Genomic DNA, 20,265 nt, shown 5'->3' on the forward strand with positions numbered 1-20,265 from the left:
CAGTGAGGGAGCGTAATTTAACTATCAAACAAATCTACATGTCTAATAAAGGCAAATCTGCTAAAGAGAATTAGAAAGACGAGCTGCGCCCCAGAATCTCTGCAGGAAATGTTCTTTATATTAGACATATACAAGCAGGTCCTGTCAGATCCGCAGCTGAACAGGGCAGCTTTTCTGCCTATCAAAAATGAAACGATGATCCTATCCATCATCATTGGGGCTTTGCAGGAATAAATTCAAGTCCCCACACGGGCTCCAGCTTTGCAATATTTTTTTCAGGTTTTAGATCTCAATTTTGCCTTGATCCATCCGCCCTTGTCCTATGCTTTGACTCAGCCCCGTCCCATGTTGCCAATTTGATCAGGCAGCAATTGGGTGAAAAAACTCGTCGTTTCCACACCTCTGGGAAATTGGGGGCTAGGAGAAATATTGGACTGCTTTTCTGGTCATTTTGGGTGAGCTGGGGAGGCGAGGTTCAGGTTTTATATTGAGGGTTCGAGCTGGCTGCTGGACGAGAGAGCTTTACCCTGCCAGGACCTGATGCAATCCATTCAAGCCAACAAGTTTGGAGAGAATGTTGAGTTCAATCAATTCAGAACGTCGAGATGGAGCCCAACTCAGTCCAGGTATTCGTCTCTCCTCCGCTTCTCTGCCCTGGCCCCCCCAGTCCCGGCCCCCCACCCCCCGGCACCCGCCCACAAACTTTCCAGTAAACTTTCCCCCTCTGCACCCCCAAATGGCATTCTCCCCCTTTTAAAATTCCTTCACTGATCATACATAGGCACAGATTATTATTATCACAGTGATGATGATTATTTTTCCCGTGGGGGGATTCTTTGCTGGGTACTGCCAGACTCCTTATTTTAGATGATGGTATTCCCACCTTATGCCTCTCTCTCTCGCTGTGTGTGTGTGTGTGTGTGTGTGTGTGTGTGTCTGAGATCTATATACGATTGTCTCTCTTATTTATTATGATGATTATATTTATTTTATTGACTTGATTTTTTTTAATTCCCTGCAGTGGGTCGGCTCTCCGTGTGGTTTGCACGGTCCTTACATTTTCTACAAGGCTTTTCAGTTCCACCTTGAAGGCAGACCAAGAATTTTGTCCCTTGGCGACTTTTTCTTTGTAAGATGTAAGCCAGAGGATCCGATTTGCATAGCGGAGCTCCAGCTGTTGTGGGAAGAGAGGACTACCCGGCAACTTTTATCCAGCTCCAAACTTTATTTCCTCCCAGAAGATACTCCCCAGGGCAGAAATAGTGACCATGGCGAGGTGGTAAACATATCTCTCTCTGTGTGTGCACGTCTGTGTGTATCTCTGCAGATTTTTCCTCCTCCCCCCCCCCGTAATGTTTATTAAAGGACAGGATTGAAATGTTCCCTTCTGCAGGCAACGTAAGGCTCTTTTAAAGGGGTAGTGCCACAAACAGGGACTTGAGCTGTTTGCCATTGTAAGAGTTTCGATGGCAGCTCTGGGGGGTGGGGGAGGAAGATGCTCTTAAAAAAGCCACAATCAAATAACTTGGGGGGGGGGGGATTTAAGGATTTTTTAAATGATTTTTTCCACTTCTTGCTGCTGCTGTGTGAACGTCACATGCTTTGGTGTTTTGTGTCTCCCTCCCCCGATTTCAGTGGCTGGTTGAGGAGTGGGGGATTTGGTGGATTTAGATATTGTTAACATTTTTTTAGTATTTGATATGTTTAAGAGGGCGGAAATTACGAAATGGAGGCTGAGTGAGATCAAAAGCTATTGAGCTGGCAAAGACGTGTTGAATAAAGTGATAAATGACAGGTACTGGAATAATACATTCAAATAACTTGCAGATATGCCTGGGCGTATTTCAAAGCAGTCATGTAACCAGCACAAACACGTTAAGCATTAACAACGATCTCTCTTTTCTGGTGCATTTCACTAGATGTTCTAGTTTAAAATTACTATGAAAAAAGTGGACATTTTCCAGAAAGACCGGCGGGTGGGTGGAAGGGAATGAGTTAAAGGCTAATGCTGAAGTCAAGCTGTTTCGTTTTACAGTCTCCCTGAGTTACTTCTAATAGGGAGAACCCATTGTCAATTTCATCCTGGAAAGTTTGATTAGAAGTACCCCATAAGTCCAAAGCTAAGGTCTGGAGCCCAGATTGCGTTTACAATGTATTCTTCTAGCTCTGTAATTTCATGTATGACCGCAATTTTGCTGGCTACTCTAGTCAGCTGACTGCACTGTGTTATTGAGGAACTATTTCAGTGTGGTGTACAAACGGCGCTATGTTTATGCGGAGAGATGGCCAGTTCAAAAGCGCTCAGAAATAGCCAGATGTGGCTGCAATAATATTTCAGCTGCCTAAAGCGCAAGCGGGGGGGGGGGGGGGGGATGACGGGAAGCCTTCCTTATTTCTACTATAAACCCCTATACAATCTGAGCTGCCAATTCCTTCAACAGTCTATAGTCTGATGGAGTTAATTGTAGTTTTTCTCAAGCTCCCCCCTCCACCCCGAAGTATCGAGTTACCCATTTCTATTACATGCTACTTAATTACTGTAACCTTTCAAACATTCCCTTATAAATTGCTTCTTCTGAAATAAATATGTAGTTCTGCTGTCTTACTTTTTTTTAAATTGCCCATCTTTTCTGATGTCAATAATTAAGACATTTTGGAGCATGGAGAGGGTATTGAAAAACATTAACAGGTTGACCTCTCTTCTACTGAAAGTGCCTCTGCCCCCTCCCCCTGTCCAACTTTCCTGTGCAGCTGTCGCTCTTCCCCTCCCCCTCACTACTACTTATTATTTGCTTTTCAAATTTATTACTTCAACATGGGCTGTGATCTGGAAAAGGGGAGGATTAAATATCCAGAAAAGACTACAAGTGTGATAGACATTGTGCTAAACCAGACAGGAAATCTTTCTGAATTTTATTAGATATTTTGTGGTAACTTCTTTTGAAAATGTATTTGAAACATTTCTTTTAATCCTTTTCTCAGTTTACCACTTACCTATTTTAATTTCTGTGTTCGCAATTTAAATTGAGAACCCTCTTCTTAAGGATAAAAAAATGACAGTGAAGGATGGATGTTCTAAAATTGCTGGTGGTGAATATTTAGAAGCCATACTCCTGTGTGTGTGAGTGTTTTAAATGAAAGAGTTTTGGATGAGAGGGGGTGGGACATGGGACACAAATCATTTTAATATGCTTTAATGATCAGCTCATGTTACTGTGGTATGAACATCAGAGAAAATTAATCCTACCATTACATGTAAGAATGTTCCTCTATGCAGTAATTCTCAGCTGCATGTACATTCATAATATTATGCATGATTTGATTTTTTAAAAATGCAAACACTGATAGTAATTAGCTGTATGATTATACTTGTATATTTCATTAGGGCTTTAACTGATGTCATTCTGAATTATTCAACCATATGAAAACAATTTTCGATTGAGATAATGGCATGCCTTGGAATTATGCAAATGATTATTGCATTGTATAGAATAATTATGACAAATGTAAAGCAGGTAGAAAGTTTCCTAACGCAGTACTATTTTACACCCCAGTGATGTCATTTCCCCCCTGGCCTAACTTAGTCATTCATTAGCAAAGTAGCAGCAGCAGCAAGAAATAGCAACAGCTCACAGAGATACTTCTTTGGCAGAGCGCCTACAGAAACTAGTATTTAGAGCCAGGGCCTAGAGAGGGCAACATAACACTCCCATTAAGAAATGTACTTTGTTTTCACTTACTCCATTAACTTGTTTATATACATTAACATGATTTTTATCATTGATTTTAATAATTTTGAATGATAAATCTGTTCATAAACGTGCAGCTAAAAGACAAAAGGCTGCATACTAATTGGCAATGTGTTACTTAAGGAAACATTTTACATACTGTGTTAGTATATAGCACAGTTATTTTAAGTCACTAAACCAGAGTAATAATTCTTTTATGTAAATGACAGCAACATCTATTCCTAAAGCACAGGCAGGGCTGTGTTTCGAATAGAGATGTTTTGTAACCCTTTATATATCTTCTGTGTATGGAAATGCTATTCTTGAAATACAGATAATTTATAACTATACAGAAGACATCCTTCTTGGTTTAAGAAAATGTATGGATTTAAACTCCCTATCTTGCATTAAGAAAACTGGTATAAAGTGAGGTTACACTTTTATGTGTATTGTAAATCTGCTGTATCAAAGGTTTTCTGTGATGTCAAAGGTCAACAGAGGCACTTGCTGTGAGTAAAATTGTTGATTAGCAGAGCAACTGGTCTGATCTTAAACTGTTGATCAAGCCAGTCAGAGGTATAATTATTGTCAGGAGCAGATGTCCTCACTAGGTTGAGGATTAGTAGCACCAGCCTTTTAGAAATGTGGTGTCCGCACTACTAATGAACAATTTCTTACCATTGTAATATTCAGTCAGTGGCTACTCATAGAGGAAATAGCGAAGTGGGTGTGTAATGATTCTGTTACTCAGAAATTACTGATGGCATGTTTTATCTGATTGCCAAATATTTGAGCTAATCAGAGATGGGTGTATACAAAAGGCTTTTTACATCCCGTTTATCCATCAGCCATATCTATATTTAACCATCTGTGCTGGTAAAACTGGATTTTGCTAATACACAGGCACTATTTTAAGCATGTTTGCAGTTCCCTTGATGCCAATAGAACTAGTCATATGCTTATAGTTAAGCATGCTGGATGGGGCAGTGGAGCTCCATCATACAGTCAAGCAAACAAAACTCAGCTGACTTCAAATTGAATTTTGAATGTGTAACAAATGCAGGATCAGTCTCTTCCTTAGGTGAAAGTGTAGGTATTAATGTCACAAAATTAACCTCTTTGGCTACACCCATGAAACCCCATTTAGAGACATGGAAATGAGAACAGAACAGAGCTTGTAGGTCAGGCTTATGCTGATGTTCTCTCTGTGCACTCTTGATGTATGTCAGTGAGAGCAGTGGGAGGGCTGACATTGGGTGAAAGTACCACACCGCTATTTTCTCTCATCACCTGGGCAGGATGGGTGAGGTTTGCCTTCTGGCATAGTATAAGGTGGTGGTGTCCTCCAGCTCTGTCCATGGGAAAAGCTTTCAGGTCTGGGGGCATTCACAACACTACTTTTTGAGATCCCGTAAGGAGTCATGTTGCCAGAAGTTCTGGAAATGCCCCACAGCCAACCTCCTCTAGGCCCCATCCAGCAAAGCACTTAAGCGCACACTTAACTGTGCACAGGACTAGTCCTTTTGAAGTCAGTTGGACTAATCACATGACGATAGTTCAGCAGGTGCTTAAGCGCTTTGCTGGATTGGGGCCTTAAGGACAGTTGAGTGTGTCAAGTGGGAGTTTGTATAAAACAGTACAGACTGGATCAATGTAATTTGATGTGGCATGGGGTAGGGGAGGGAAGGTTCCCAATGGATTTGCAGGGAACTGATGCCATGAAAGCATCCTTGACTCTGCCCCCTCCAAGCCCTTCCTGCCACCAAATCTATAGCACTGGCCCAAGCTCAGTCTACACACACCCTAGCACCATGTAGCTCCAAATGCGTGGTGCTCACATGGGTCTAGTGAAACTGGGGATGATGCCACATTGGCTTAACCATACCCCACAAACCCAACAGAATTGTAGCTAAAGATTTCTGCAGATTTTCTGCTCATTTAACCCTCTCCAACAGAAGCCGCAGGAGGGACAATTTGGCCCTATAAAACTATTGACCTTTTTGGAGAAGCTATTCTAGAGTAGAATGCTTGTTAACAACTTGTATTTTCATGTTTTTAAAGCTGTTAGCATTAATAAGCCTATTCTTAAAAAATATGAAAAGCAGAGCTCATTAAATGTAGGCATGGTATTTGATAGGGAGTGTACATACTAAAATATTAATTTTCTTAGTCTGAAATATCACTTTTTTGAATACATTGTTATTAATTTTACTTCTACTTATATGGTACCATTTGTTATAAACTACTTTAAGTGAATTTATCTAAATCTAGTTTTACTAGAGATCAAACATTGACTCAGTCTACCTTACCAAATGATGATCTGATCTTCTACCTTTACTCATGCAAGTAACCCTTACTAACACAAGTAGTCTGCATAAGTAAGAGTTGCTCACATGAGTAAGGGAAGCAATGCCACCACCTCGTTATTACACATCAGACAGTATTTCGCATTTTCAGACTAATTTTTTTTTAAATTTTACTCTGTTTAAAAAAAGGTGTAATTTATAATTACAAGACTGACTTTTTTGGGGAAAGTTTTGGAAAGCAACAAGTTTCCAAATCTTAATAGGCAGCAGATTTAAAACAAACAAAAGGAAGTATTTTTTTCACACAACGCAAGTCAACCTGTGGAACTCCTTGCCAGAGGATGTTGTGAAGGCCAAGACTATAACAGGGTTCAAAAAAGAACTAGATAAATTCATGGAGGATAGGTGCATCAATGGCTATTAGCCAGGATGGGCAGGGATGGTGTCCCTAGCCTCTGTTTGCCAGAAGGTGGGAATGAGTGACAGGGGATGAATCACTTGATGATTACCTGTTCTGTTCATTCCCTCTGGGGGACCTGGCATTAGCCACTGTGGAAAGACTGGGCTAGATGGACCTTTGGTCTGACCCAGTATGGCCATTCTTATGTTCTTACATTCTTAAGTTTATAATTTTTTCAATGAGGGTCAGATTCTTTCACCTTTACAGATGCTGAGCAGTAACATGCTCCTCAAAGAGTCTCCTTGATTTCAATGGGATTACTTAGATGAGTAAGTGCCACTCAAGTGAGTAAGGGTGGCAGAATCTGGGCCTTAAGCAACTGATTGCAGTCTCATACGCATGGTCACGTATTGCCACCTTTCTTGGAAAACCTGCTATGTCGCTTGCATATTAATGGATTTTTTCAAGATATGTAGGGATTGGTGTTCTTTTAGTTGAAATTAGAATTGAGTCCTTCCTTAGACTTCAGAGTGGGTATCTTGACCAGGTTTATCCACATCAATAAAGTCAACAAATATGGAGAGTACAGTTATTAAAGGGTGCTTGGCAATTGATGCTATGAGCATGATTTTGAAATGTATTGTTGCTCAAATCAGTGCTGGAAATCAGGTACACTGTAATAGCAATGTTAGAGATATGACAGTCATCATAAAAGATCATGGTTTTGGTAATTGCATATCCACTCTTTATATTTTTGTCTCTCTCACTACCAGTAACATACATTGGCAAAGAAAGAAGAGGGAAATGACATTACTCAGTGAAGCCACATGTTGCTAGCCATTAGCCAGCAATCTGGTGTCTATGGTCACTAAAGCAGATTTTTTTCCCCTTACCTTTCATTTCTCAGTGTATTCAGACTGTAAAATGCACCCACTGCGCTCCATAGTTGCTTTTCCCAGCCTGATCAGTGGCACTAAACATTAAACTCTTGTCTTTTGAGAATAATAGGCTTTACATGCTACACCCTCAAGCATGTTGAGATACTGTGCAGGCTGGAAAATAAAAATGTTCTAATTGTGTCTTTTAAATAAGCATAGGAGTGAATTAATTAGACTATATTTTGTCTTTAGTTGCTTAGTTACACAATAGTATTCCTAAGCACAAGTAAGATAAATTGGCTCTTTTTGTGCTGCTTGTCCCTTAATCATAATTACTGTATTGCTCAGGAGAGTAAAGCATACATAGGTTTTGCATTTTTAATAATAATCAAACAATATGCATATGATATAGAAAGTGTTCTGGTTCAAGTTCTTATGTGCTTTTATTCATGAAGAAGTTCTACTATTATGGGAGCGGTATTTGCATTAGTTGCCCAGAGATGTAGTTCTGGGAAATGCATAATTGAAATATTCTTGAAATGTTTATTCTGGCCCTTTCATTCATATTCAAAATAACAATGCTTCATGTCTTAAAACAATCATACATATTTGATTTAAGAGATTTTTCTTTGTGTTTATGTGTGTGGGTTCACACCCTGTTTTAACCCTGTAGAGACTAGACGTATGTGTGATTGATAGTGTCATATCAAGTTGAGCTTTTTATTTTGTAGTTAAAATGTAGTCAGAAGGTCAGAAGGACATTGGCATTTTACGGCATTTATCAAGTGACATTAATATTTGGCAGTCATCCATGTTTCTATGTGACGGTGCCAGGGTTATACATAATAGAGTTTGTTTTCATTTTCAAGATATTTTATTCTGTCTGAACAAACTAGCCTCTTTTGGGGTGTATTGTGATGGGACTGCCACTGGTGGGCTAAGAACTTTAGTTTCTTTCTCCACTGCACAGTGTTGGTTGAGAATGATGGGCAAATTGATACAGATATTGAACAATGGAAGATTCTGGCAAGAAACCCACTGTACATGCTCAGTAGATGTATGTGAAAATTGGCTCCATTGTTCCGTTGTATGAAAAGCAAGTAAATTATTTACAGATATTTGCTAATTAAAGCACATATTGTTTTACCAGCACAATAGAATACAATACAACAAAAGACAAAAGAATAGGCTTGCATAATTTAAACCTGCTAATGCAATGTACTCTTTGTTTAGAAAAATATAATTATGTAATCTACAAGGAAAGCTTTTCAAACTGTAACAGTACTAGGCAAAATTAGCAATGAAATGCTTGTCAACTTGCCTAAACTAAAACAACTATCTGAGATCTGTAGGCCATCTGATGAGAAAATATTTTGAGTGAAACCTATTTTCTCCTTGGTCATAACTTCTATCTGAACTGGCAGATATAAATTCAATTTGAACCTCTGTTCAGAAGAAAAAAAAAAAAAAAACAACAACCCAGGAGTTGCTATAGAAATCAGAAATCTAAGTGTTTGCACTCATCCCTCTAGAAGCCCCCCTTCCCTTCCCAGACCAAATTTACTATTATCCCACAAAGAGCCAGTAACACTCCATTCCTTATCATTTTATGTGATTCCTTTTACAAATGCTGAATCATGAAGAGGAGATTGTACAAAAGATGTATTAATGCCAAGGGAATAGAATCCCACATCGTTTTAATTATGTTACTCTACTCAGATCCCTCATGTTGTGTCTTTGCCTTGTTTATGGACCCCAGTAGGTTAAGAGCTACATGATAGGTCCTAATGCTCCCAGGTTTTGCATTTTTGAATTATAATTAAGTTGCAAACAAATATGTAAACTAAACACATGCCAGTGTGCAGATTAGAGAAATGGGAGCAACACCAGTCACCTGTATTAAATAAAATCTTTGTTGCTCTTTAAAATTGGCTAAGGATTATAGATTAAAGGTTTAGTCTAGCTTTTAAAATTCTCCCGTGTCACTTAATTTCCTGTGCTATATGTATTTACAGTTAGACTTTATACAGTGCCCTCAAGTGCTTGAATGAAAAACGGTGGCCATATAAATGTAATTTTGAGGTGCATATGTAGGTCTTCACTCCCAGCACACTTGCCTCTTCTGAGCAACTGACAAGTTAGTTGCTTAGTCAAGAAAGCAGTCCGCCCAGATGCCCTTCAAAATGCATGAGAATGTGCTGGAATCACTGTGTGCCAGAGGCAGTGGGAGGGTTGTTTGGGTAGTATGTGCTGAATGAGGAATTTAAGGTGGAAAGTGAAATTGAAAGCATTATCTGCTTGTTAAACCACACTACTGGTCAGTCAGTTCATCTCTGGCTCTGCCACTGACGTACCTTGTGACCCTGGGCAAATCACATAACTTCTATGTGCCTCACTAAACACATCTGCAAAATGGGAGGAATGGTATCTACCTCATTTAGTTGCTGTCGGGCTTAATATGTATCTTGATGTTGTGGAAATGCAAAGTATTTTACTGATTAAATGACAGCCCAAGCCTTCATGTGCTCTAGAGGTTTAATGTGATATCTATTTGGTTACTGTAAGGCAGTTTTGCCCTCTTCTGTGGCCTTCCTAATGCCCAGTGTTCTCTGCTGCTGTTGTCCCTGCATATTAATGGTAGATGGGATGAGGACACACTTTGGAGCTTCATATTCTGAGATGAGGATTGTTAATTTTGGTCCCTCCAAAAAGCAAAACCCTTCAGGAATAGAGCCATAAACTCCACTAGCTGATTTATGGCCTTATTGTCTTAAATAGTATTTGCCTACAATGACCACAGTAAATAAGCTTGAAGGGGAAAAAGATAGATGCTTCCTACATTGGAGAGGTTGTTTAAGAATGATTTTCTACTATAAAAATGTTCCTTGCCCCTTTAATACTGGTGAGGTCATTGGAGGAAGGATGGTTTTGTGGTTAAAGGTATTGGCTGGGACTCAGAAGACCTGGGTTCAGCTCTGTCACAGACTTCAGGTGTGACCTTGGGTAAATCATTTAATTTCTCTGTGCCTCAGTTCCCTCTCCGTAAAATGGGGATGATACTTCTCTAGCTCACAGGGATGTTGCAAGGATAAGTTATGATTAATATATATGAGGTGCTCAGACACTATGGTTATTACATATAAGTACATATGCAGGGACCTGTAGTAATCTGCTGAGCATTGGTAGCTGAAGTTAAAGCTGCATGCACAAATTTCTTCGATATTTCCATTTGTTTAGAAATTAACTTGATCATTTAAGATCATTTCTCCCCCTCCCCCCCTTTTGGACATGCACTGTGGTCCTAACATCTACCAGGTGGTCTAAGATGTGCACCCAATTCCAGGGGCAAGAACAACAATTTTGTATAATTTACATGAGAGTCGTGCAGTATCAATTTCCCATCTAAATTACACAAAAATCAAAACTACATGAGGTGTAAATAAAGAGGATAATAGAGCCCTTTATATCAAAATGAAATATATAGTTCTATTATCCTTAGTGAATGTAGTCCATAATAGTCTAATTGTGTTTTGTGCTCCTGTGGGTGAATGTGTTTTCAGCAACAATGCACTGGGTTGTAAAATATGCATCCCCAGCTATCTACTGTGGTAAAGGTTTCAATAAAAAGGCTGAAGATGTTTTTCTCATGCAAATTATACTGATCAGATAAATGGCACACAGTGTCTCCTATAATCATCAACAACAGTTTTTACAGTATGTCTCCTGTTTCTCTAGGCCATATATTTGATGTTACTAGATCAGTAATTCAGTAGACAGCCGAGCAGGTGTTCAAATCACTCTTGACCTCCAGAATTCTTTAAATGACCCCTGGAAGCACTGGAGTGAAAACATTCTCAGCATGTCAAAGTTTTGAGATATCTTAGTTGCCATAATTTTTTAAAAGCTGCCTTTGCTTCTTAAAAAAAAAAAAAAAAAAAAAAAAACCCTAGATATTGGCAGCGAACGAGAAGCTGTGATGCACTGTGTGCCTGCTTAGAATAAAGTTGTATAGTCACACCAAGCTGCCCGGTGGCGATCTGCCTTCCAAGAATTAATTTTTCTTTTTAAAAAATAATCTGCTTTAAACTGTTCTAACTACCTGCTCACTTTCCATGGATGTAAGCATTCCAACCATCTGCTGAGTCAGGCAATATAGGGTTTTGTGCTTTCGGGAGACTGTGATGGTTGCTTAGACAATAATGACATATTTAGCATAATGGCTCTCAAAGAGGTACCATCCCTTTTTACTGAACTTCTCCTCTGAAAATGATCATCTGACACCTTCAGTTGGGTTAAAAACAGAATACAAGAAGGATAATTTGTATCAGTGTCTTTTCTCACCCTCTCCCCACACCTCAGCTTGATAGTGGCAAATATTTTACTTCACTCTGGAGTCTTGTAAGATGTATTGCAATTATAGGCTGACTAGATGCCACATTTTATTGGAATAGAAGAAAAAAGTGACTCCTTTTGTAGGCAGTTATTTCAAGATTTAGATAACTGTGTGGACAGGGGAAACATTCCCATTGGCTGGTCAATATTCTTAAGGGGGCAGCAGAGAGAAATCTAATTCCCAAGCAGAGTTGAAATTCACCTCTTTCTATCACAAACCTAATTTCATTGTAGCAGGAAAAATTTGTAAATGTTGCCTTCATTAAAGTCTTACCATGCAATGGAGATCTCATAAATATATCTCTTCAGAGCATAGTTAATCTCATATGAGTTGAATATTTTTATGCTGTAATCAACTTGGGTGGTTTTTATGTTTCTATGGAGATATAATTATGGATGACATAAATGGTATACAGCAGATTTCTTTAATCTTCTAAAGGTTTGGTAGTCGTAAGTCACTGCATAGCTGGTTTTTATTTATTTAATATCTCTATTCATTTGTCATCTTGTTTTAAGCGTTTCTTCATAACCAGGGAGTCTGTAGAAAGAGGTATACAACGATGTATGTCAAATTGTTAAGAAGGCTTCACTGTGTTAGTGATTCCAGGATTTGTTGGTTTTCTGAGGGAATCCATGCCCTCAGGAGATTAATAATTTGGTTGTGCCTGGTACCTTGAAAAGCCCTGGAGGAGCTGTAATGTCACAAGGGGCACTCTACTGTCATTATTTGCATCATGCTGAAATCAACTCCTTTGAAGAAATAGTCCTGTTTATTTTCATTTTCTTGTGCAAAAGATATTCCTTCTAGTTTGGATTTTAACGTAACACCAGAGAACAGAAATATGTGTAGTTGGTTTGGGTATTGAAATATTGAAAGGTGCCATGTAAAACCAAAGGCCGAGATTTTAAAAAGTGACTAGTGATTAGGGGAGCCTCCATTTTTAGATGCCCAATTTGGGAAACCTTAAAGCAGCCTGGTATTTGGTTGGTTGGTTGGTTTGGTTTTCTTGTTTTTAGAAAGTAATGAGCACTCATCCTTTGAAAATCAGACCCCTTTAAGCTGTCTCACACTGAGCACCCAGCATGTGAGGCTCCAAAATCGTTAATCAATTTGTGGAAATGTTAATCAAATCTATTTTGTTTTTAAGGATAAATGTTGATTCTTTAGTATTTAGAACTTGTTACTCTGATTATTATCTGTTTTGCAACTTGAAATCCCCCTAAAGGGTCTGGGTGTTAGATATAGTGAAGCTTTGGCCCACACAGCACTGGGCACACCCAGGGCACAGCACAAGCACTGGCACTTCTCACCAATATGGCTTTTCATTCATAAAGCTCAAAGTGTTTTGCAAAGGTGGATACGCATGATTAGTATCCCCAGCTAATAGGTGAAGAGATGGAGATAGTGTGAATTTGGTCAATTGCACTGTCAAAGATAGCGCTGGAACTAGAACCCATGTCTGCTACTCTAGTATCCTATCCAGTGGCCCAAACTGCCTTTTTGGGAAGAAATTCCACATTGGTAATGGACACAAAACACAAGGCTCAGCTTTAAAAATGTTTACGGGACAAACTCGTAAGCTGACTTTTGAACCAAACGTGCTTTTTGAAAACTTTAAAGCATATGCATATCCAAGTCGTCGATCTGGGTTGTAAATTTGCTCTTCCCTTAATATTAGTTTAATCTGCCTGAGAGGAGAGAGACTCTTAATATTTTTCAAACTAATTGACGCTATGGATGGAACCGTGAGTTGGTTCCTATTGAAGTAACTCCACATGGGTAAAGGAATCTAGCTGCATGGAGTCAATTGCAGGAATCAGGGCTTAAGTTTATTCAGTTAGTTATATCAGACTGTAACCTGAATTATTTACCACAGTGGAACATATCGATAACACCACTGTGGAGAAACTCAGACTTAAGCACTTTTTCAACCGTCTCATCCAGGATATATATTTCTAAACACTCTAACTGAAGCTGTGGTTCCAATCATTCAATTGTGTAGCTCTTACTCACTCTGGTGTGCACTTATTCATTTGATTGAAGTCAGTGAGACTACTTGTATGAGTGAGTAAGTGCTCACCATCATGAGTAAGAGTTACAAAGTCTGACCCTTAGCTGGCATTGCACATGGGCTAACAACATGAGTTTGCAAAGGGACTAATCCAGGGCCTACTGAACTCGATGAAAAAGGCTCTTGTGACTTTCAATGGCTTTGAATCACAGTGAACAGAGTAAAAAAAAAAAAAAGGTACAACAAGAGGGAGCATGTCTAAATTATGTTTTTATTTAAGAGGAGGTTACACAAAACGGAAAGATGTACTTGGTTTGTGCTTTAAAGTATGAAATAGCCTGGTATCTTTTGCCATTAATTAGCTGTGCAAATATTACTGTGTTGCTCATTGAACACCCACTGTTTGTCTTGTCAGATTATCCCAAACTGGGAAGGAATCATTCAAATGTACAGACAGGGGTTTTTGTATTTTTCAGTTTAAAATTAATTCAAATTTATTTTCCTCATAGAATGTTCTCATGACAAATGGTATGGGCTGGCTTTATAGGTGGGTGATGTGGGCAACTGTCCAAGGCATTGTGGTTCAGAGGGCGTCATGGTCAAGAGGCAAGGAGCCGGGTAGGCCTTGGGTGCAAGCCCGCAGAAGGGAACTTGGAGCAATGGGGGTGGGCAGCGGGGTCCAGGGGCGATCGGGAGATGGCTGGTGAGGCAGCAGGGGCCAGGGCGATGGGGGAGGCAGTGGGGACCAGGGATGATAGGGGAGGGAGCCCGGGCAGGCAGCAGGAACCAGGGGTGCCAAAATACAAGTTTGCCCAAGGCACCATTTTTCTAAGGCGGCCCTGCAAATGATACATCAAGAGAATGCAAAATATTGTTTAAACGCACAACAGAATCTTAGAAATGATTTTAAATACTTAGAAAAAAAATCCAGGAATCTTGTTTTGTTTTTTCCTTGCAAGAGTATTGGATTCAAAACCGAAACTGGACCCAGCTATCTCCTTATCCTTATATTTTAATGGTCAAGATGGATATTTGTGTTTTGTTTAATGGCCACAAATAGGCTTTGAAGTTAATACCCCCAGTAAGATACATTTGGAAAGGTCAGACCTCTGGTGATGCTGTTGCGTCAACATGTAGGGCTGCAGACTCGAAAACTCTGCAATGCTCATGGAGGATGCCATCACAAAACAAGATTTCTCTACATGGGAAAAGTCAGATCTGTAACTCGCTGCCAGCACAGCTCTGCCAGTTGAATTGGGAATAGCTGTAGTGTAGACAAGGCTTAGTTGTTTTTAACCACCATGCTTCGTACCCCCATTGCTGTCCCAATGGAGAATTACATATCTTTTTTGCTTGTTTGTTTCTTGACAAACAGAGAAGGGCTTCAAACACTGAGAGTATCAGAAGCCCAAATTTTTCATATATGGATCTGGATTTCCCCTGCTAAAAACTTGTCAGGATATCTTTATTCTAACAGGGCACTGAACAAAATAATTATTTGTCCACAAACGGCCCTTTTCCATATAAAAATATTTGCAATGAAGTCAGTGAAATGGTGTAGGAACCAATCTAGATGTTGTTTCCCTTGGTTTACTTTAAGATTAACTGCTTGGCAAATAAGAATGCACTAAGTCAGGGAGTGCCTGAACATAAATTGTTGGTTCATGAACGGTTGTGTTCCAGTTTAATGTGCTGTTGGATAATGTAGCAACATGGAGATCTTCATTGGTTTGGATTAGTGCACAGACAAATTCTGCCACCCAGAATAGTTCAAAACTCCCAGATGAGTTCAATGAGAATGTGGCTTGAGTAAAGACTGCAGAATTTAGGTTATAGTGTTTATGTATTAATAATACAACGGGACAGATTATAGCTGTTCCAGTGCCTATGCACTGGGCAGCGCCTCCACCTTCAGCACTAGAGGTACTCTGAATGCTATATCCATAGGTCCCCAAGTGCAGTTGTGAGGGCATTAGCATTGTCAGAGGAGGTGTGTTTGGACACGCTGGGGTCATGGGAAGGCCAGCACCCTATACACAATGGCAAGCACCAGGAGACCTTTCCTGGAGTAATCACGTCACATCTGTTATACGGGGTTACCAATGGCTGCTGGTGTTCTGACTCCTCTGGGAACCAGAAACATTCTACCTATTCTGCCTACTTCTGCCACGCTTTCCTCTAGGCCCCCAGCAAATTCTGACTCCAGTATCCTTAACCTGAGACAAAACTCCTATTGAAGTCAGAGGAGGTTTTGAAGGCAATGGGAGTTTCTGCTTCATAGAGACTGTAGAATCAGGGTCTTGAGATGCAGTTGGCTGCAATTCTGAACCATTTTCACCTTGTTCCCAACAAATTCAGGAGTATGATGCAATCCATTTGATACTAATCCCCTAAGGAAGTATTCGGAGGAAACAACAAGGTGAACCCGGAGGACTTTCCGAGTCCCTTTGTCCCCTTTCTACTGATTCTACTGTGGGATGTTATGGCCTTGGCTATTGGCCTATGACATTCACAGTGTAGGTCCTGATTCAAGAAGATACTTATGTACGTGCTTAACTTTAAGTATGTGAGTAGTCTCCTGGAGGTTAATGGGTCTGCTTATGGGTGAGATTCCCAAAAATCTAAGGGAGAGTCCTGTCTTCACTTAGGCACTTCAGTGGGACTTTTGTGCCTTTCTCCCTTCGGCATTTTTGAAAATCCCATCCTAAGTGTTTAAAATTTCATGTGCACTTAGGTACTTCCCTGAATTCATGCCAAAAGCATTCATCATTGGTCTAAATCTGCTCCCACCATAATCAGTTTACTATTGACTTTGGTGGGAGCAGAGTTAGGCCAACATAGAACATTTCTGAAAATCTCACACTAAATAATTTCTTTATAATTAATGCCGTAAAAACAATTATTTTATAGGCAAAAGAAGCTAAATGATTTAGGAGCATAAGTCCCACTGACTTTCAAAGAGATTTTTGTTCCTAAGTCATTTAGATACTTTTGAAAATTCCACCCAATGTACTTAGTTGCATTTTGATCTATTTCTCCTCCTCACCTATCTATAAAATGTTTAGAAAATGAGACATCCTTAATTGCATCCGTTACCACAGTAACTGGCTAATTTTTTGTTATGGTTTGTATTCATATACTTGGTTTATATGCTAATCTGATTCAAAGAGCCTTTCTGTGCGTACCTTTTGTATTACATTAGCTGCCACAACAGTATTTATGATCATAATACTCATTTTGCAAATTGCTAATATGATCACATGACAATTTTTGCAAAGATTCTTTTCCTAGCCATTCACACTGATGTAGGCAAAACTAAGTATAAAACACTTTGGTCATGGTTGTTGCTGTGTGGTCATTTTGCTGTCACACAAAACTTTAAATGTGAAGGCATAATTTGTGCTCTTTTGTGTTTCCTGATACTTACATCTTCCATATTTTTCTGCTTCCTTATCAAATTTCCAGCTAAATCCTGGTATACGACTGTATTGCAAAGTGGGTTTGCTGCTGAATTGTTAGTAAAACATACGGGTTGTTTATCAACCAATATTCTTGGATTTATGGCTTCTGTATGTACCGTGTATGTGAAGGTTGTAGTCTCAAACAGGTTTATTCATTGAAGATGTAACAGTGATTGTAACTTTTCTTTTAGTTAATAGATTGTTTGCTTGGCTAACTTTGTATGCCAGCCAAAGTTAGTCATACCACTTCTTGGAAAGGATATGAAGAAACTGGTAATTGAAATCATAATCATTTGGCCATAAAAGTTATTTTGAAAATAACACTTTAACCAAAAACATATCTATCTAATCTGGAAGTCAGATTTCTATGAAAGATGCTGCTAAATAGAATGTTTCGAAGTACTCAGTATTAGAAATTGTGATACTTAATGATTCCATTCAACATCCTATACAGAAGACCCCATCCAGAAGCTGTTAAGTCTGTCTTCATGCAGACTCAATTTTTTCACTCTGACATTTAATAATCACCATGTAATAGCTATAAAATGCATAGCAACTACAGATCTTTTATTTCAAATGGATGGTGTAATGAAATTGGGTGAAACCATCCATTGAAAATGTACTGTGTAGTATGCAGCATTGTTTACAAAGTAATAACATTTGTCATAAGCGGAAAGTTAAAACATTGTCTTGATTGTTTGTTGTTCAATGGAAGTTCATATTCAGCACAGTGATAAAGGAAAAGATTCCATTACTAAAATTTACTTAGCATACAAGTATGAGGTTCATTTTTGAGTAAATATTTGTTATTGCACTAAAAGTAATAGAAGATGACTGCTTATAAAACATCTTTGTGTTATACAAGGAAGAGTGAAATATCAGATCTACGTTTTACCAAAGCTACTGTGGAGGTTTCATGTTGTGTGTAACTTATCACAAAACTTACCCACACCTCCCACCCACCCCTTCTTTTCTTTTTTTTTTTTTTTTTTTTTTGCTATTGAGCAATATTTTATTTCCTGAGGAATGTGTTAAGCAAAAAATACAGAACCAACCATGCATTTCTGTTTATTTAATAACTGCAAGAATTTCTCTCTCTCTCTCTCTCTCTCTTCTCCATTCCTAAATAGTTGTGTTTATTTTGGAGAAAGAAAGAATTATGGTTAATATTTTTAAAGTGACTATGCTACCTGTGTTTTATTTAGAAATGTGTGGTGTGAAAGGTGTGGTGTAAGTCAGTTCAAGTTAAAACATCAACTGTTTCAAATATTTAACTTAAAGATCTCAAGTTTATCTTGGTAGGAGTTGGGGGTTAGGTTTTTCTTTTTCTGAAGCCTTCTTAAACCCTGCTTACAGTAGGCAGCTATAAAACATTCTGCTTATTCATCATGACTGAGAAGAGTTGATTGTTTCCTGGAAGGATAAAAATGTAGCAATTAGAGATGTTTAATTCAAGTATATGTTCAGCAGGCTAAACTAAGGTTAAATTGCTTTTTTCATAGAATGTATGCGTAAGAGGAGGGGAAAATAGTTATTTTCTGTTCTTGAAAAAGTTTTAAGAAACATGAGAATATGCGAGTTTCTTTTGGTGGGAAACACTTAACATTTATGCAGTATTTCTTTTGGGATTACATCACAGTTTTATTTAATTTTTAGGACAAAAGTTAAATTCAATATTTGTGTATAAGCCAAGGGAAAATGTACCATAAACACAGGAATTTTCTGGTGAGTCAGAGTTCCAAGAATCTAAGATTTACTTAGACCATTTATTTGAGGACTAGCTATAACCATTAGTCATCCAGCCATGAGTTTTTACATTTGCAGCTAATTGCACCTAAAAAGCAAGCTTTCATCCGAGCCTTTGGGATATACAGAATGCACTTTGGCAATCCACATTTAAAATGCATTTTAGGACTACTGCCCTGATGTTCTTGGACATTTTTTATCACATAAATATTTGCTTCAAATAAACAACTAACAGTGACACTAAAATGGCATGCAAATTGCATGAGTTATTGGATATTCTGTATCACAGAAAAAGTAATCTGCTAAGAGCAAGATAAACTTTTCCAATAACATGTCAAAGAGGCAGTGCTACAAACTTATCATTCATCATAAGCCACACATGACACGCTCTGTTCTCGTTTGACTACATCTTGCAGGATGAAGTTATTGCCGTTTCAGAGAAGGTGACTGTGAAGCTTGAAGACTTGGCAAAATGGGCACATTCAGATTTCTCCAAGTGGAAGTGTGGTCTCCGGGCTGACCCAGTCATACACATGGAACTGGGCAAGAATGGGCAGAAGGAAGCCTTGATGAGATACAGGCAGTCCACACTCAACAGTGGCCTGAACTTCAAAGACATTCTAAAGGAAAAGGCTGATCTTGGTAAATATAGTTTCCTTTTCTAAAATTGCTGTTTGCCTATCTGTGACTGTATTTCTAAAGGGAACAAGCCCAATCATGCAGTGCTTATTCAGACAAAACTGTCATTGACTCTAAGATTGTAAACACTAAGGCTCAAATCCTGAAGCTGCAAGCAATGGTAATTTGCAAGGGTTTCCCACAGAAACTATGTAGGCATTGGGGTCAAGTATATGCTATACATCATATCGGATTGAATCTGATGGCTTCTCTCTATGCAATTAGAATCATAGAGGAAAGAGAGAGGTCAAAGACCTATTAGATCATACTGCCTATATTCTTGCCAACATAGGGTTGTTGCCTATCACTAGTGCTTCTCCAGTCTTTGTCCAATACAGTGTTAATTGTCTTAAGAAATGAGGTTTTCACAACTCCCTTTGGGATACTGTTCCATAGTCTAATACATTTTACTTTAAAGTTTATCGTTAACATTTAGCCTACGTTGTAATTAATCGTACTTACACTCATTTGTACCATCATTTGGTTTCATGGTGCAGTGGATCTTTTCTTTCTCACTTTTCCCTCTCTGCAAAAATGGAGAGGCATGGGAACTCATATGGACAGCTTCTCTGCTGCATGGGCTCTCTAATGTTTTGGATCTCTGCAAGCAGGTTTACAGTTTTTGGGATGCTTCTTTCTCCCCATATGCACGTAAGGTCTCAGT

The 20,265-nt window shown here is 38.8% G+C and overlaps 1 protein-coding gene across 1 annotated transcript in view; it reads left to right on the top strand.

Annotated features, from left to right (window-relative positions):
• The first annotated feature begins 542 nt into the window (after positions 1 to 542).
• The window catches only part of ARID5B (AT-rich interaction domain 5B), a 149,521-nt gene continuing 129,798 nt past the window's right edge, over positions 543 to 20,265 (top strand). Inside the window, exons 1-3 of the mRNA XM_034775913.1 lie at positions 543 to 626; positions 1,022 to 1,276; positions 19,340 to 19,565. Coding sequence (XP_034631804.1) covers positions 606 to 626; positions 1,022 to 1,276; positions 19,340 to 19,565 — 502 coding nt within the window. The 5' untranslated portion in view covers positions 543 to 605. The remainder of the gene's footprint in view (positions 627 to 1,021; positions 1,277 to 19,339; positions 19,566 to 20,265) is intronic.

This window comes from Trachemys scripta, chromosome 7 (genome assembly GCF_013100865.1).
Source record: "Trachemys scripta elegans isolate TJP31775 chromosome 7, CAS_Tse_1.0, whole genome shotgun sequence".
Classification (NCBI taxonomy): Eukaryota; Metazoa; Chordata; order Testudines; family Emydidae; genus Trachemys; species Trachemys scripta.